Below are 17,908 nucleotides of genomic sequence, written 5' to 3'. Positions count from 1 at the left end.
AAAGCCAATGTGTTAGCCTGTTTGGGTTGTAATGTACAGAAAGGCTTACCCATTTTACCCTGAGTGTTGGTGTTTTATGAAGCTACATGTTTTAAGAAAGGGTGACATCTTGGCCATATAACCAGGTCCCTGGTGACCCTATTAATAGCTCAACAGCTAACCTCCCCTGGGCCTAGAACATAGTTTGGTAATTGGAAGGTAGCAGGATCCAACGTGGTCTGGCAGCTGGGTGATCTCTACACCTCCCTCCGCAGCAGGAGGAGCTAATCGCTACTCCAGAGCTTCCCCATCGTTTGAACCCAGCTCCTCCATCCTTTCTTTGCTGTTCACATCTCCACCTATGAAACACTTTTTGCTCTTCATCTGACCTCACACCCTGCTCACTCATAGCTTCAGCTCATGCCTTCTTACTGCTGTTCTCTGTGTCTTTTGCCCTTCCTATCAATTGCTCAGAGCCCAATGTCTCATATTCAAAAATCCTCAAAAGACAGAATCTAGCGGGTTCAATTAGTCACTGGAGTCCCTCCTGCTCAGTTTATAGACCAGCATCTAGGCTGGCTACCCTTCCCCCCTTCAGCTATGGCCATGCTGGAGGGCTCAACAGTAGCAGCATGGGCCCTAAGGTGAGAAAGCCTTAGAAGGGGGTCATGGGTATGGGGCTGAGGTCATTAGACTTCTTTAGGACAACCAAACTAAATGCTGGACTCACATCCCAGCCCCATGAATTCCCACATGACCTTGCCAAACAAGCCTGTCAGGTAAGCAGGGATTTGTTGTACATGATCTCTAAGTTCTTTACAGCCCTGAAACTCTAATTTGGTTGTTCCACCTGTCTGCAAATAACACATCTGCTCTTCCTGGTTACTAGTCCTTCCTCTTACACGATTGTCTCGTTTACCTACCATTCTAGATAAGACATCAAGACCATTGTCTTTCTTTCCTCGTCAGAATGAATTACATATTGCATCTGCTGACGATCCCTGGTACACTCAAGATGTTGCAATGTGGGAAGCACAGTGTTGAGAGGAAGGAATGCTTGTTCCCCCTTCCTCACACTGTCATAGAGAAGAGGTGAAAGCATGGGCAGACACGTTCAGCCCCTCTCTCCTTCACACAGCGCTCCCCAAGGGAGAAGTGACTAACCAGAAAATTCTCTTTTGGAGCAGCTTGCTCTCTGAAAACTCAGGTTCTCTGCTCCTCCATGCCATGAACTTACTGGGATATATTCTGCCCCTCAGAGAGAAAAGACTGCCATTCTGGGGATAAATAATAGAAAGTCTGGGGAGGTGAACCCATGGTCTCCTTTTCAGCCATAAAGCTAGTATTTTGAGCTTTGTTTTTGTGAGATCTTATGGTTATGCCTCAGTCACTTTGGAAGCTGGCTTAGGAGGGAGGAGTACGGTGAATGAACACCACCTTGTTTCTTAATATATGACCATCCTTGGGCTTGGATGCTTGAGAAAGCATGCCACACCAGCCTTTGACTACAATACACAGTGATTTGCCTTAAAGTCCCAAAGCAACCTGAGGAAAGAAGGACACCCTGCAGGGATACTGGCCCCTTACCAGGGAATCTCAGACCCCTGACTCTATCCAGAAAGATGCTCCATGCTTCATTTTCCTCTGTGGCCTGATACAGTGGAAAATGTTCTGGTTTTGGAGTCAGATGATTTGAACTCAAACCTTGGCTCTGCCGGTTATGAGTTACATAACTGTACACATGTAAGTCTACTTCTGAGTCTCAGTTTCTCCATCTTTTTTTCTAAAATTGTTTATTTTTGAGAGAGAGAGAGAGAATGAGTGGGGCAGGGGCAGAGAGAGAGGGGGACAGAGGATCCAAAGCAGGCTCTGTGCTGACAGCAGACAGCCCTATACAAGGCTCAAACTCAAGAACTGAGAAGTCATGACCTGAGCCAAAGTTGGGCACTTCACCGACCGAGCCACCCAGGCGCCCCCTCAGTTTCTCTATCTTTAAAATGGACCTCATGATACCTACTCAGAGAGTTCTTGTGAAGATCTTATTCAGTAGAGAAACAAGTGGGGAACACGTTTGTAACTCTACAGATGGGAGTGGTTGCCATCAACCCTGCTGAGAATGAGCACACTGAGCTCTTGCTCCCCACTCCCCTACCACCCTCTGCTTTTCCTATTGGGTTCTGGTGGTCCCAGGCTGGAAGTGAAAAAGACAGTAGTTTTCCGATGACCGTAGCATTGCTAAGTTTTCTGTGAGCCCTTTTGTATGGAGCAAGAGGAGAAGTGGGGCCTCAGCCAGATCAACTGGGGCTAAGTTAGCCTGGCAGGTGGGAATTCTGAAAACAGTGGGGAACTCACTTGTCAGAATCCCTGATTACTCTTATCATCTATAAAATGAATATAATCAGGGGCGCCTGGGTGACTCATTTGGTTAAGCATGCAACTCTTGATTTTGGCTCAGGTCATGATTTCATGGTTGCGAGATGGCGCCCGAGTAGGGCTGTGCGCTGGGCATAGAGCCTGCTTAAGATTCTCTCTCTCCTTCTGCCCCTCCCCTGCTTGCATGCACGCGCGCACTCTCTCTTTGTCTCCAAAAAAGAATGTAATCATTACAATGTCATAAGGTTCTTGGAAGGAATAAATAGGCTCACAGATTTGGTGCATGATTAGATAGTCGAATGTTACTTCTCTTCTTCCCGTTAAACACTGAGTAAGATGCTACTCCTTAGAAATATTTCTTATAGAATTAATTTGCTTTGCAGAAACGTGATTTTTGAGGACCTCCCAACAAAGAAAGTTCAGGGAATGTAAAATTGAAACTTGAATCCACACAGAACTGTCATATGACATCTGGACAGATTTGAGTTGATAATTTTTTCAGTCAACTCCCAGAAAAAATGGTTAGTAGTGACTTTTAATATATTAAAAGTTGTGATTGGAAAGCCATGTGAGTTCTTTGACAACAGCCAAACCAGGAATGAGACTGTTACCCGCCTCCACTCTCCCTGATCTAGACCCCCATCTGGTCCAAGCCTAGTGTCTCACCTACACTAGTGCAATGGTCTCTTCATGAGCCTTGTCGTGGCTTTCATTGGAAATTGTCTCAAGTTCCTCCTTAATAAAGCTTCCCTACTGTTGCCAGTTTAATTTTTCCCAATGTTTGCACGTATGAGAGACTTACACTGAACGAGGCAGCAGCCCCCATATTTTCATGGCATGCTTCTCTCGCTTCAATCACAACTGTATCTTACTCAGGTCCCTAAGCATCTGCTGCATCCGGGCCTCCAGGGCCTATTAGCTTGATGTCATCAATATAATGGGCCAGCATCATGTCCTATGGAACAAGGAGATAGTCAAGCACGGACTAAATTGTGGCACAGAGGCAGAGTTGATGTAATCCCAAGGCAAGACAGCCAAGGTGGACAGCTATGCTTGCCAGGTAAAAGCAAATTGCAGCTAATGCTTTCTCCTTATTTGAATGCATAAAAACAGTTATCGCACCCATAGTTGCACACCAGATGTTAGGAACTATGCTTTGCTCTAGTAAAGACAGCACATCCAGAACAGTAGATACAGTTTGAATCACTACCTAATTAAATCTGTAAGAATACTATATATTTCTTTGAGTTTATCTGACAACTGCAGAGATAAAACAGGTATGTTAGAAAGGGATATGAAAGAAACACTACCAAATAACCATAACCATAATCAAATCTTTTTGATTACATATGCATTTCTGAGAATCTTCCAGGAATGTATCATTGCTTCTGGCTAACTCTCATGGTAGGCAGGAGAAGGTCTAGAGTGAGGCTATCCAGTCCTGTAGCCACTGGCCACATGTGGTTACTGAGTACCTGTAGTCCGTAATAAGTTGTTCTGTAAGTGTAGCATAGGACAAAAATAAGTTTACTAATATGTTGTATGTTGATTTAGTGTTGAAATGATACTATGGTGGATATAGTGAGTTAAATTAGATATACTACCAAAATTAATTTTACCTGTTTCATTTTACCTTTTTAAAATATGGCCACTAGAAAATTTAAAATTAAATGTGTGCTCACATTATGTTTCTATTGGACAATACTCCTTGAAGGCTTAATTTGCTTTTTTTACCATAATAGTCCTCATAACGGGGGTCAGGAAGCAGACTTGGAAATTATACCAATTGCTAAATTTATTTATTCCAGCTACACTCAACCACACGATAGGTTCGAGGGGCAGAAAGAGAGGGAGGGAGACAATCCCAAGCAGGCTCTACACTGTCAGCGTGGAGCCCGACATGGGGCTGGACCTCATGAACCATGAGATCATGACCTGAGCCGAAACCAAGAGTCAGATGCTTATCCGACTGAGCCAGCCAGGCACCCCTACCTAAGGTTTTAATTTAACATTCTTCAGAATTAAGTTTTGAATATTAGGTAGCAGTAGGGAAAGCCAAACTGTGAGTGGGAGACTGGAAAAGGGAAATAAAGTTAGCACTGAGAGCCCGTCATATGCAGGAACAAATTGGAGAGTGATGTCCTGGAGAAGTCAGATGAAGGTAGGAAGTTAGATGAAGTGGGGTGTCACTCTGACAGGATTTTTCTTAGGTGTCAGCCTCCCGGGAATTTGCGAGTCAGACCCTCATAAAGACAGATATAGGGTCGGTATGGGACACGAAACGATTCCCACTGTGGAAAGTGCCAGGTTGTAAGTGGCACATTCCCATCCGACCTGCACAAATGGAAAAAAGAAAAGTTTCTAGCCACCCTGAGGTCATAAAGGTGGCGGTGATTTCCATAAATAAACAGAATTCCTCTTAAATTAGAACAAAAAATTTCCTTCTGGCCTCTGCCTTCAAGGTCATTATCACTAAAAACTCTATCTTCATGTAGCAACCAGAGAAATCTTTCTAAAACACAAACCCTTCAATGCCCCCCCCCCCCACTGCCTTCAGGATAAAGCCTACATTCTTTATCTAGGATTTCAAGGCTTAGCATGCTCCTGCCCTGTCACCCCATCCGTCTTCACCTCATGGTCCCCACCTCCATCCCTAACCCTATTCTCAACCCTATTGCTTCCCAATGACCTTGAACTTCATACAGGACCTTCTTTTTTTTTTTTTTTATGTTTGTTTATTTTTGAGAGAGAGACAGAGTGTGAGCGGGGAAGGGGCAGAGAGAGAGGGAGACACAGAATCTGAAGCAGGCTTCCGGCTCTGAGCTGTCTGCAGAGTCTGACGCAAGGCTCGAGCTCACGAACTGCGAGATCATGACCGCAACTGAAGTCGGACACTTATCTATCTGACTGAGCCACCCAGGCGCCCCAAAGTGCACAGCCTTCTAATGAAAGTGTATTCTGTAAAAAGAAAGACCATAATCACAAGGTTTCTGCTAGTCCTTTTTTTATTTCTAAGGGAGAAGTTGTTCCTTTTGTCCCACTGAACATCTTGATGGGTTTTGGATCTGAACAGGTGGGCCTGGAGCTAAGTTTGCAATCTGTAGCTAACCTGCCCTGTGCAAAGGGTAAGACGAATGTGGGTAGGAGAAAAAACAAACAAAAAGGTTGGAGAGCTGAGGCGGTAAAGAAAGGTCACCACCAGGTGGGCGAGACAGAAAGAGAGACAGCAGACAGAAAGGGGTGGGGGGTCGGGGAGAGAAAGAGCTCGAAGAGATACTACTACTACAGTGAAGAAATCCTCAGTGGAAGAACGGACAAAGGACGTTTCATGTCTAAGGAGCAATTTTGAGTTGTTTGTTGCGCACCGTGGAAATGGCACGGCAGCCCTTCCCTTGAGACTTGTAAAGCTCCGCAAAGCTTGAAGCCCTAATTTCTTTCACGTCCCTACTCCTAGGTTTTGAGAGAAATTAGAATTTTAGCCAAGGCCACTTGAAATTTCCCCTCTAAAAAGTCTTATCTGATTCAAAAATTCTCATTATTCCATGCTACACTAGCATCATCCTTTCAGACCGTGACTAACACAAGGTTCATTATTCACCACTGTTTCCTTGAATTCTTTCAACTCTCCCATGCAGAGATTTCTGATTGGGGTTGTTTTCTTGAGTACTTTCTTGACTTCGGACAGAGTACATGGTTGGTGTACCTTCTGTAGCCCTACAGGTCCAGAAATGCCTTCTTTTTGCCCTCCTATACTAATGTTTTGACTGGACATAAGCTTTTCCAGTCATAATCCACTTTGCCCCCCCTGGCCTATCCATATCATCCCTGTGCCTCCCAAGAGCCTAGGTAGTGCTGATAGTCCGATGATGGCCTCACTCTCTTTCCTTTGTCAGTAACTTGTTCTTTCAAGCTGATGAGGGTGAAATTTATCCTTGAAGCTCAGAAATTTCACCAGGACACTTCTTTGGGAGTGTGTCTTTTCTTACATTTTTTTTTTAATGTTTTATTATTTATTTTTGAGGCAGAGCATGAACGGGGGAGGGTCAGAGAGAGAGGGAGACACAGAATCTGAAGCAGGCTTCAGGCTCTGAGCTGTCAGCACAGAGCCCGACGCGGGGCTCGAACTCACAGACCATGAGATCATGACCTGAGCTGAAGTCGGACGCTCAACCGACTGAGCCACCCAGCCGCCCCGGGAGTGTGTCTTTTCAATAAACCCACCTGGGCTCCTTCAATGGAAATCATGTCTTTAGTTTTCTTCCATGTCCCCTTTCTCCCAGGACTCCTACTGTTAGTCTATTAAGTCTCCACCTGATGAGTCCTCTATGTCTTGTATCTGTGAATTTTTGCATTTAGTATGTTTTGTTTCGTTGTCTTTGGCTCTGGGTTATTGAGACACCCTCCCACCCCCAAACATGAATTTGGTTTTTACAAGTAATTGCTCCATTTATACGTTGAAAATTTAAATTTAGAGATCTTGCTTTTTGTTCCAGAATTTCATTTTTTTATGCTCTGTCTTCTTAAAAGTTGTCATTATGTTTCCCCCCTTCCTTGTGTTTTGATTGAATTTTCCCCTCTGTTTCTCCCATTATTTATTTTTATTTTTATTTTTTTTACCGTTTTTATTTATTTTTGAGACAGAGAGAGACAGAGCATGAACGGGGAGGGGCAGAGAGAGAGGGAGACACAGAACCGGAAGCAGGCTCCAGGCTCTGAGCCATCAGCCCAGAGCCCGGCGCGGGGCTCGAACTCACGGACCGTGAGATCGTGACCTGAGCTGAAGTCAGACGCTTAACCGACTGAGCCACCCAGGCACCCCTGTTTCTCCCATTATTCTGCCTCCACTTACCCTCATCTTCTGGCCAGCTTGGTCTCTACCACAAATTACACATTCTCTTCATTTGCAATCTCTTTTGCCTGATAATTTGACAAGTCAGCTGTTGGAATCCCTCAGGCAGTGTGGACTGATGGCCACTGTAATACAGGCCAGCTGTAACAGGGACAGGAAGCCCGACATTTCTGTTGAGGCTTTGGGGATTGAGACTTTGGGGTCTCTGTTCTCAGATGCAAGAGAGCTCAGTTTTCTTTCTAGCGCTACTGCTGTCTATGGAATCACACCGGTTTCCCCCAGACAAGGTCACAGCAGGACGTATGGCAGCCTGAGTGGTCCTAGCTGGGAGGGGCTGTGATCAGAAGTGAGATGGCAGCTTGTCATTTTCCCAGACTTCCCTGGCCAGACAGGTGTGGCACTGCTGGTCCAAATCAGTGGGACTCTGAAGGACAGAGGCTGCTTCCTACCTCTGCTCAGCAGCTTTGGTTCAATGTCTTTAGACACAGCCATGGTACTCCTCCATACACTTTCCCCCTTGCGCTAATCCATGCAAACAAAGTAAAAATTTAAAGTTCCAGTTACCCTGGTTATAAAGTTCAAAATTACAGGTCCTAAGAAAAAAATATTGAAAACTTTCTGTTAACTTTTCAAATATGTTTTCCTCTGCCTCGAGGTTCCTGTTACCAGACCTCTGGATTGCCGATCAACACCTACTGTTCCGTATGGTCTGCCTTGTAGATTCCTGTGTGTTGTGGCAACCACTGGTGATTACACTTCCACCCGGCCACTACTGGGTTCCCCATCAGGATTCCAGTGTGTGGCGGGAGAGGTTCTTCCCATGTTACCTAGCAATGCACAGGACACCAGCTAGGTGTCCAAGAGTTTAACTCAGTTGTGATACTATCTACCCAGAGATAGCATTAGATCCCACAGGTTAAGGTTTCAGTCCTACAGGACTGTCCCCCGACCGGACCCCTGCCCCTTCAGACACCTGTCCAGGTTGTCACCTGTGCTTCTGACCAACTGGCTATGGATTGGAGTTTCCAACCACCCCTGCCTTGGGTTCCATTAATTTGCTAGAGTGGCTCAAAGAACTCAGAGAAACATTTTACTTACCAGATTACCAATTTACTAAGGCAAATAACTCAGGAACAGCCAGATGGGAACGATGCAGAAGCCAAGGCATGAGGAAAGGCTTGGAGATCCCATGCCCTCTCCAGGCACGTGAATCTCCTCAAATCTCCATGTGTTCACCATCCTGGAAGTTCTCTGAACTCCATCCTTTGGGTTTTTATGGAGGCTTCATTACATCGGCATGATTTAAATCATTGCCCATTGGTGATTGATTCAACCCTCCAGCCCCTCTCCCCTCCCTGCAGGTCAGGAGGGTGGGACTGAAAGTTCCAAACCTCCAATCCCAAGTTTGGTTCTCCTGGCAATCAACCCCAACTCCAGATGCAGTCCTAGAGTCAACTCATTAACATAACAAAAGACCTCTCTTCACATAGGAAACTATAAGGGTTTTAGGAACTCTGTGCCAGAAAGGGCGCTGAAGATGAAATATATGTTTCTTATTAAAGGGGTGCCTGGGTGGCTCAGTCAGTTGAATATCTGGTTCTTGATTTAGGCTCAGTCATGATCTCATGCTTCATGGGATTAAGCCCCACTTTGGGCTCTGCACTTACAGTAGGGAGCCTGCTTGGGACTATTTCTCACTCTCTCTGCCCCTTCCCTGCTCGTGCTCACTCAAAATAAATAAACATTAAAACACACACACACACACACGTATCTTACTGTAAATCACAATATTGCAACCATTTCACCTAGAGATCAAACAAATTATATCCTAGGGGCTGAGCCTCAACCCTCCTGCCCACAAGGCCACCACCTTCACTCCACTGTCAACTTGAGTAAAATGCATCCCCATGGTGATACAACTCCACTGAAATGTTTCTCACAGTGTCCTGGAAAGTGCCTGCATCAGAATCTCAGGAAAGCTTTTTTTTTTTTTTTACATTTTATTTTTTTTTCAATATATGAAATTTATTGTCAAATTGGTTTCCATACAACACCCAGTGCTCATCCCAAAAGGTGCCCTCCTCAATACCCATCACCCACCCTGCCCTCCCTCCCACCCCCCATCAACCCTCAGTTTGTTCTCAGTTTTTAACAGTCTCTTATGCTTTGGCTCTCTCCCACTCTAACCTCTTTGTTTTTTTTTTTCCTTCCCCTCTTCCATGGGTTTCTGTTAAGTTTCTCAGGATCCACATAAGAGTGAAACCATATGGTATCTGTCTTTCTCTGTATGGCTTATTTCACTTAGCATCACACTCTCCAGTTCCATCCATGTTGCTACAAAGGGCCATATTTCGTTCTTTCTCATTGCCATGTAGTACTCCATTGTGTATATAAACCACAATTTCTTTATCCATTCATCAGTTAATGGACATTTAGGCTCTTTCCATAATTTGGCTGTTGTTGAGAGTGCTGCTATAAACATTGGGGTACAAGTGCCCCTATGCATCAGTACTCTTGTATCCCTTGGGTAAATTCCTAGCAGTGCTATTGCTGGGTCATAGGGTAGGTCTATTTTTAATTTTCTGAGGAACCTCCGCACTGCTTTCCAGAGCGGCTGCACCAATTTGCATTCCCACCAACAGTGCAAGAGGGTTCCCATTTTCCCACATCCTCGCCAGCATCTATAGTCTTCAGGAAAGCTTTTAAAGGTTTAGAGTTTGGGGCCTTATGATAGGGGAGTGGGGCACTACAGTTGGCATGTAAAATAATTCTTATCCGGGGCGCCTGGGTGGCTCAGTTGGTTAAGTGGGCTCATGAGTTCAAGCCCTGCATCAGGCTCTGTGCTGATAGCTCAGAGTCTGGAGCCTGCTGAGGATTCTGTATCTCCCTGGCTCTCTGCCCCTCCCCCGCTTGCCCTTGCTCGCTCTCTCTCAAAGAAAAAAAAAAAAAAACATTAAAAAAATTAAAAATAAAATAATTCTTATCCTACAGCTTAGGAACCATGGAAGCTGCAAAGCCATGTGCAAGAAAATTCCCCTTCAGATGGCCAGGTCTAGAGACCTCAGCCTCCACACTCACTGCTCTCAGTGCTCAGGGTCAGAGAACACCCAGGAAATGTCTTTTAGGTACACAGAACCAGTTGTCCTTTTAAAGAATAATAGCAGGAAACATTCCAGTCAGGTAAAATTCCTTGAATGTTGCCCATGTCACGGGTGCACCTCATTGCACATAGCGTGTTGCAACGCTCGCTGTGAACACCACGTGCTCCGTCTTCAGATTTTGTGGACTATTCTTATGGGAATGCAGGCCTGTGCAGTGAGGTCTTGCAATTTTCTGCCAGGCCTTGCAGTTCAGGCCATCAGCTAACATTCTGGCCAGTATTATATGGGCTACAATAGCACTATTTATAATAGTTTAAATAAATCAGATTGATTTTTTGTCTTGAACGCTAGATAGAATATTTACTGTGAACCACCAAGGGCGGAAAGGTCAGTTGCCCTACAAAAGATCAAGCAACTCTCTCCATCAGATTGTGAACGATTCTTTTCCTCAAGCCTTGGAGGAAGAAGAGCTACTTTGTCCGACTGTGCAACTAAGCTTTCATTTTCACTTAGTGACTGGAGATTCTTATTGTAACACAAGCTTTTACCAAGAATGTGGCTTTTCATATGCAGTATTTCCTTTAATTCTCACATCGACCCTGAGAAGTAGATCACATTGGAATCCACTGAGGCGCAGAGAGTGTATACAGGAAGCATATGGTGACGCTGGAAAGTGGGCCCAACCGGTCTGGCTCCACAGTCTGCGCTCCTATGACGTGATTGGCTGTAGGCATAAGATTAGTGCTGCAGGCATGCTTATCTTTATTTGTTCGTTAATTCATTCAATAAAACGGACTTTGTGTCAGGTCCTAAGCTAGGCGCTTGGAACACAAAGTCAAGTAAGAGACTGACCCTCCCTGCCCTTGACATTTCGAATTTAATGATGAACACAAACAACTACAGGAGCAATTACAAGAACGAGTATTAAGTGCTAGGACAGAAGTGCAGGGTGAGGCTGGGGAGGCACAGACACAGGGCATATCACCAGAGAAGATAGTCATGGAAGGGTTGGCACCCTGAGCAGAGTCCCGAGAGCGGGGCAGAGGTCAGAGGAACTGGAGTTTGAGTAAGCAACAGGCACAAAGCCCAGAGCAGGGAAGGGCAGACGTCAAGGAATGCAGGAAGTTTACAATGAGAGTTTATGTGAGTGAGTTTGGCAAAATGGTAACAAGTGGATCTGGAGGTGCTGGCGAGGATGTAACCTAAAATGGCGCACTTTTTCATGTTTTTATTTTTGAGAGAGAGAGCGCCAGCAGGGGAGGGGCAGAGTGAGAGGGAGACACAGAATCGGAAGCAGGCTCCAGGCTCTGAGCTGTCAGCACGGAGCCCGACGCAGGGCTTGAACCCACAAACTGTGAGACCATGACCTGAGCCAAGGTAGGACGCTTAACCGACTGAACCACCGAGGCACCCCATAAAACAGCCTTTCTGCCATAGTAAAGCTTGGGCTTTACCCTGAAGGTAACATCAAGCCATTAAAGCATTTCAAGAGGAGTCACAGGGTCAGGGTTTCTTTGTAGAAAGAGGATATTGGTGGCCTCGGGAGGGATGGCCTTGCCAGCCAACTCTACTCTCAGATCAGAGGTCCAAGTTCAACCCGCACGGGGGCTGCAGACCACCTGCCCTGCAGCATACGTAGCTAGCGAGAGTTGGAAGAAAATTATGAGAATGCCACATGCATCTCTATGGTGTAAATGACTAAAAGTGACTTTAGAATAGAGGTTGGAAATGTGAACTGATTATTACCAATGAAATAAACTGAAAAGGTTTTTGAAGTGCTAGGCCCATAAAGTCTTATGGATAAATTCTTTCGAACTTTCAAGGAACAGATAATTCCTGGCTAAATAATTTCTGAAGCATGGGGGGGGGGGGGGGGGGAGGGAAAGCCCAAATGACTGCACTCTTAGCATAACCTCACTCTAAAACATTCCACTAAATACTAGCCAATGAAGTTCAGAAATGTATTGAAAAAAAATAGTACTCACATGCCACGTAAGCTTTATGTCAGTATATTGTTACTTCAAAGCTGAAAATGGTGTGTTCTAAGGCAGGGAAATCACATTTGCGAAGACTGATCTTTGATCAGGACACTTGTGTGGGCCATTTAGTTACACAAATGTTAATCAGTTATTTCCATGCCTACCCCATCTTGCCTTGGGAAAACATGATCTTAAATGCAAAGATTTTAGCAGTGTTTTGTCTGGTAATGTAAATTGTTATTTTTATGGTTAAAAAGAGATGTGGAATACACAATAAAAAAGCATTAAGACCCTCATTTAAATAAGACCAAGAAATGGAAGACATTCCAGCGGTTGTAAATCCTACGTGCAGAGATAATCTTGCCAGTCGTAAAAAATTCCGTATGTTTAGGGCGCCTGGGTGGCTCAGTCATGAAGCATCTGACTTCAGCTCAGGTCATGATCTCAGGGTTTGTGAGTTTGAGTCCCACGTCGGGTGAACTCGAGCCCTGCTTCAGGGGAGCCTGCTTCCCTCTCCCTCTCTCTCTCCGCCCCTCTCTCACTTGCACCCTCTCTCTCTCTCTCAAAAACAAAATCCCTATGTTTAAACAACGAGGTACAATATTTTCATCTGTCAAATTTAGAAAGATTTTGAAAATGGCAATTCTTAGTCTGAGCAAGGATGCCACATAAAGAGCAGTCCTACGCACTCTGTCGAAGCCATTTCAGCAAACGGTATCAGAAGACTGGAAGGAAATAATACATTTACAGTGGTTTTAATTTTCCTTCATTTATTAAAAAAAAAAAATGGAATAGAATTAACCAGACCATAAAATTTGCCTTTAAAAGCAGACAATTCAGTGGGTTTTTTGGGTATAGTCACAAGGTTGTGCAAACATCAATACTATTTAATGGCAAAACATTCTCATCCCTTCAAATTCCTTTTGGACTCTTCCTCTCCTGGGATGTGCTCCTCAGTTAAAAGTACTCTTCCCTCACAGGCTGGTGGTGAAATGGGCCCAGAAACGCCTCTAGGCCGGGAGGGGCCTGGCACTGGAGAGCGTGGGGGACGCCCTAGTCTAACTCCCATGTAGGTCTCCAGCAGCAGAGCCGGTTCCTTTCCTTGGTTCCGCCTTTCCCCACCACTGGAGTTGTACCATCTAAGAGGCTGAGTCAGGCTCTGAGCCTAGGCGAGGGGGTCACGGGGGCAAATGGGTCTCTTCTACAGGCGATTGTGGGCCAGCGCTTCTCAGGTCTGCCTGCACAAACAGAACAAGCAGAGCTCAGCCCTCACCCCACACTAATTAAACCAGAATCTCTGTGGGCAGGGCCCAGGCATCTGTTTTGTTTTTTTTTTAAGTTCTCCAGGTGGTTATAACGTGCAACCAACGCAGAGAAGCCGAACGTCAAGCCATAAGCCTGACTTTGTAGCCCAGGTAAAAAGGAAGATTTCAAATTAACACTTGACAGAATTCTTTTAGTAATTCTGATATGAATGGTGGAATATGTTGTTTATAAAAATATAAGACAGCAAACAAGAATACATTATTGTTAATGTTTTGATTGTATTCAAATTTTTATTTTAAACAAAAAACTTCATACAATGATTTTAAATAAAACGTGGTATATTCTAGACATTTTTTTTTAACAGTTTATTAAATTTGGACTCCTACAGTTCTGTTGTGGTGCTTTCTTCAACATTTATATTATTTCTTACCATTTTACCATCACTCCTAAACTTGCTAAACAAAGAATCACTCTGTCCTAAGTGAAGCTTCACTTCAAGGAAATACTCCACGACCACATAAAACACACACACAGAACAGTCATTGTTTCTATTTACAAAACACAAGAAGTCTGTCCAGCCATTTGGATGTGTTGTTACATTGCCCATACTGAGATCAGCAAAAAGCCAAGTAATAAGCAAGATTTCACTTCAGCAGTGCAAAGGATGGCATCAACCAAACTTCATTAAACAAACCGACAAATTACAAACATATTCAGCAAAATTCAACTTGTGTAATAGAGATTTAAAAAAAAAAAAAACAGAGTGGGTCACAACTAGACTGGTTTTCACTGTGCAACTTTCCTCAGGGAACACTACTACCCATTTCACATAGAAAGGAATATGCATCAAAGCCTTTGTTCATGAAGAAAATGCCCTTCAAACAAATTCGTCATAAGGCGCCAAAAAAAAAAAAAAAATTTTTTTTTTAAATGAAGCAGTTTGGCCCAGAGAAAAGCTTATACATAATGTATATACATAGTGTATACACATTGATATATTACAATTTAAACCATGTATATTAGTCATTAGACAATTAAATGAGTTGGCTCAGTGAGGTGAAAACGTGTTCATTTTCTTTACATACGTAATTATTGCTGATATGCTACACACTATGCTTTGACATGGAAACTGTAGTAACAGAATTTAAAGCAGCCATATTGCCAGCATCAGCCCTGCAGCAGGCGTTCATATGGACAACATGCCATCTAATCCCGAAGAAAAAGCAAAAATTCCACTACCAAAGGTTAAAAAAAAAAAAAAAGGCTTATGCACTATCCCTTACATTTTTGCCTATTTTTTTTTTAAACAAAAACAAGTCCAGTTCACCACAAGTTAAGCACAACCTGACAAGCAAGTTCAGCGGCATGATGGGGAGAGAAGAGTGACATACAGCATGCATTTACAACTAGCACTGATCTATTCTGTCATACAAACTGGAATACAAAAATCCAATTTAAATAAGACTAGACTAACTGTAAGAGTAAAAAAAAAAAAAAAAAAAACACACACAGTAGACTTAGTTTGATACTGATTAATTTTAAGAGTAAAACTCATCCTGTCCCCACTTAATACTCTACTGCAATTTATTTGATGGCTAGAATATTTACTTAAAAAAGATATTAAATACCTGTATCATGAAATTACATTCTTTTTAACAAGACATACTGTGTAAGAAAATAGCTCATGTGTGAAATGTGTCTGAAATGCATTTTTCCTCACAACTATCAAAACATCCACTCACACTAAAACAACCCCCCCCCCCCCCGAAAAAAAAAGTTAAGGAAAGAAGGGACTTGGGCAGGTGAGGAGCAGGAGCAGGGAAGGAAAGGTCTACCAGCACAGTGATTAACAATGGTTCAAGACAGAACCAACAAGAGTTGGTCAAAAGGATGCCTTCAATACATGGCTACAATTAAAAACCAAACTCAACCACTTTTGGTTCATTGCAGTGAGACCAAAAAAAAAAAAAAAAAATCTCTCTCACAGATTCATATAAATACTAGACTCCAGCTCTTTTATTATTATTATTTTTAAAGTTTTTCCATTTGTTTTTGCAAGGCCTAGCTACCTTATTACAATTTATATTTGCTCTGCAACAACTACAAGAGGTAGGCATAGAGCATGAAAAAGTTTCTTAGTTAGTACCTCACCGTGGACTGTTCACCACGTGACACCATTCACTTTAGATCCGTAAAGTGATTACTTTCTAGTCTTTTCTAAACCCCAAAACAAAGCTGCTGCCATCCCATAAATGTTCTAAAAGAGTGTACTCACAAATAAGAAACTTTCTCTACTGAAGGATACTGTCATAGTGTTTGCTGCAGAGCATTCATATATTTTATATATATATATATTTATTTATTTTAAAAAATAAACAAACAACAACAAAAACCAAAGCCAGGTTCCTAGAACCAATTCTCTTGATTCTCTACTTCCACAAAACAAAGGGTACCATTTGGCCAAGACTACAGATGTGGGTTTTTTTTTTTTTTTCCACAGATGCAAGTGCCATGCAAAATAAATTAAAGAACAGATATCAAACATACATGTGATAAAACTACTGAAGGTAGATCTTTAAAAGCATTTATATAAACATAATTTATAATACTTCTCTTTTTTCCTTTATGTACAGTCACAAAGCTGTAGCTATACATCTAGAATTTCCTCCGCTGTGCCCCCACAGCGCAATCTGTAGCGACCAGTTCTCCAGCTTATAGTAGGGTCCCATAATGCCGACAAAAAAATGTATATTGTCATGGATTCACGGATGAACCAGGCTACTGCATAATCAAGTTTTGAAAAACACAGTGTGCCACCCTAGGAATTAAAAAAACAAAAATTTACTGTCGAACTATACACAGTTAAAAAATGGAATTCTTCAATTTCACTCTTTTAAAATAACTGTATGAAATCAAGCCTGCTTCTTTAGATAACTGAACTGCTTAACATCATTTTTTTTGGAGGCTTAATAAAAGCGATAGTATAACTATCACCTGAAAGTTGAAAATCAAGTTAAGTTTTGTGTCCACATTCCACTAAAGAAGGTAATGTTTAAACCCGATGTTAACCTTCAATGGGAAGCTGAAGAATGGGTTGGATAAATTTCAAGCTTTTCTAAATTAAACCAGTTTTAGTTCCACCAAATGACTGCCAACCTTTTCATGCCTATCCACATACCTGGACACCCCTGAGTTGAATGTAGTCAAATATAAACCATGCCAGGCAATGACACATGAAAAATACCATAATATCCCATCTGAATACATGGTGGGCTGCCCATCCAATAATTAAACTGGCAACAAAGCACTCTGAAATCGGCTCACAAATTATTGTAGCGGGAAGCATGTTAATTCGCAATTTGGTCCACCTAAAAAAAAAACAAACAAACAAAACCTTTTCTTTAGAACAGCCTGGTTACAAGACTAATCAATTCCCTGCCCCGATCAGCTCTTTAGCCTGTTACATAAAAGCCCTTGTCTCTTTAAAGAGTATTTAAGAATCACTTTTCTATTTTTATTTAGTACATTAAAGAAAAAAAATCTATAAATTCATTTGTATGGCCTACACTCTAATGAGTAAAGATTCTAAAATTCAAAGTGTAGAAAGAAAATAGAGAACAGCACATTAAAGACAGCAAAGTCTCAACATCTCTTTACTGAATGCATTCAGGATTACACAGCAAGAAAATATATTTAGACATTAAGTTTATTTTAAAAAAATGCTAACCTCTTTTCTGGAACTAAACAAAAATTTGACTTTTAGATATTTTAAATATCAAGTTAGACCATGTAAAAATTACTCTCTCCCCCCTTTTTCTTTTAACCATGTATAAAAAGAAGAAAGCCAACTGATTTACCTGATCATTCTGGATTGAAATTGGGAAATTGAATAAGAGCCAGAGTTTTGCATTGCAACCTGAGTGGACATCGCAAACCTCCAACCTCTGAAAATTAAGACAATTATAAAGTGAATTGTGATGATGGACACCTGCAGGCATGACTGGTTATGCATTTACTTACTCATCACTATAAGGAGTTAAGAACTGTTGGTGTTCAGGGTGAGCCTAGTTCTCAGGATCAGCACCCTACTTAGGGTGTATCGTACTCCTGGATGTTTTAGCAAATACACAGGACTAGGACAGTACCATCTAGACCTGGAAGGAGCTACAACCTCTCAGTTTACAGTTTAAAAAACTTAAAATACAGATGTTCTCAAAGTACCAAGTGGAGTGGGTTCGTATTTAATAGTTTAGTCTCGCGTCACCTAGGTGGCTCAGTCGGTTAAGCGTCTGGCTCAGGTCATGATTCCGCGGTCCGTGAGTCAGAGCCCCGCGTCGGGCTCTGTGCTGACAGCTCAGAGC

The 17,908-nt window shown here is 42.7% G+C and overlaps 2 protein-coding genes and 1 long non-coding RNA gene across 5 annotated transcripts in view; 2 read left to right on the top strand and 1 right to left on the bottom strand.

The window, feature by feature from the left end:
- Positions 1-17,908, top strand: part of SUSD1 (sushi domain containing 1) — a 282,806-nt gene that overhangs the window by 250,619 nt on the left and 14,279 nt on the right. The window contains exon 16 of one of the 3 annotated variants that reach the window (XM_049636112.1): positions 13,621-14,192. The exons of the other annotated variants lie outside the window; for them this stretch is intronic. Within the exon in view, the coding sequence (XP_049492069.1) occupies positions 13,621-13,691 (71 nt within the window). The 3' untranslated portion in view covers positions 13,692-14,192. Of the gene's footprint in view, positions 1-13,620; positions 14,193-17,908 lie in introns of those variants that run through there. 3 annotated transcript variants of the gene reach the window in all.
- LOC125927070 (uncharacterized) lies at positions 2,572-4,197 on the top strand. Its single transcript, XR_007459224.1, has 2 exons — positions 2,572-2,873; positions 3,229-4,197. It is a non-coding gene; the product is annotated as an uncharacterized LOC125927070 (long non-coding RNA).
- The window catches only part of UGCG (UDP-glucose ceramide glucosyltransferase), a 36,619-nt gene continuing 34,731 nt past the window's right edge, over positions 16,021-17,908 (bottom strand). The window contains exons 7-9 of the mRNA XM_049636442.1: positions 17,405-17,491; positions 16,726-16,915; positions 16,021-16,365 (exon numbers count right to left, since the gene is read on the bottom strand). Of these exons, the coding sequence (XP_049492399.1) occupies positions 16,195-16,365; positions 16,726-16,915; positions 17,405-17,491 (448 nt within the window). The 3' untranslated portion in view covers positions 16,021-16,194. The remainder of the gene's footprint in view (positions 16,366-16,725; positions 16,916-17,404; positions 17,492-17,908) is intronic.

This window comes from Panthera uncia, chromosome D4, assembly GCF_023721935.1.
Source record: "Panthera uncia isolate 11264 chromosome D4, Puncia_PCG_1.0, whole genome shotgun sequence".
NCBI classification, from domain to species: domain Eukaryota; kingdom Metazoa; phylum Chordata; class Mammalia; order Carnivora; family Felidae; genus Panthera; species Panthera uncia.
This window is presented reverse-complemented; position numbering and strand designations above follow the sequence as displayed.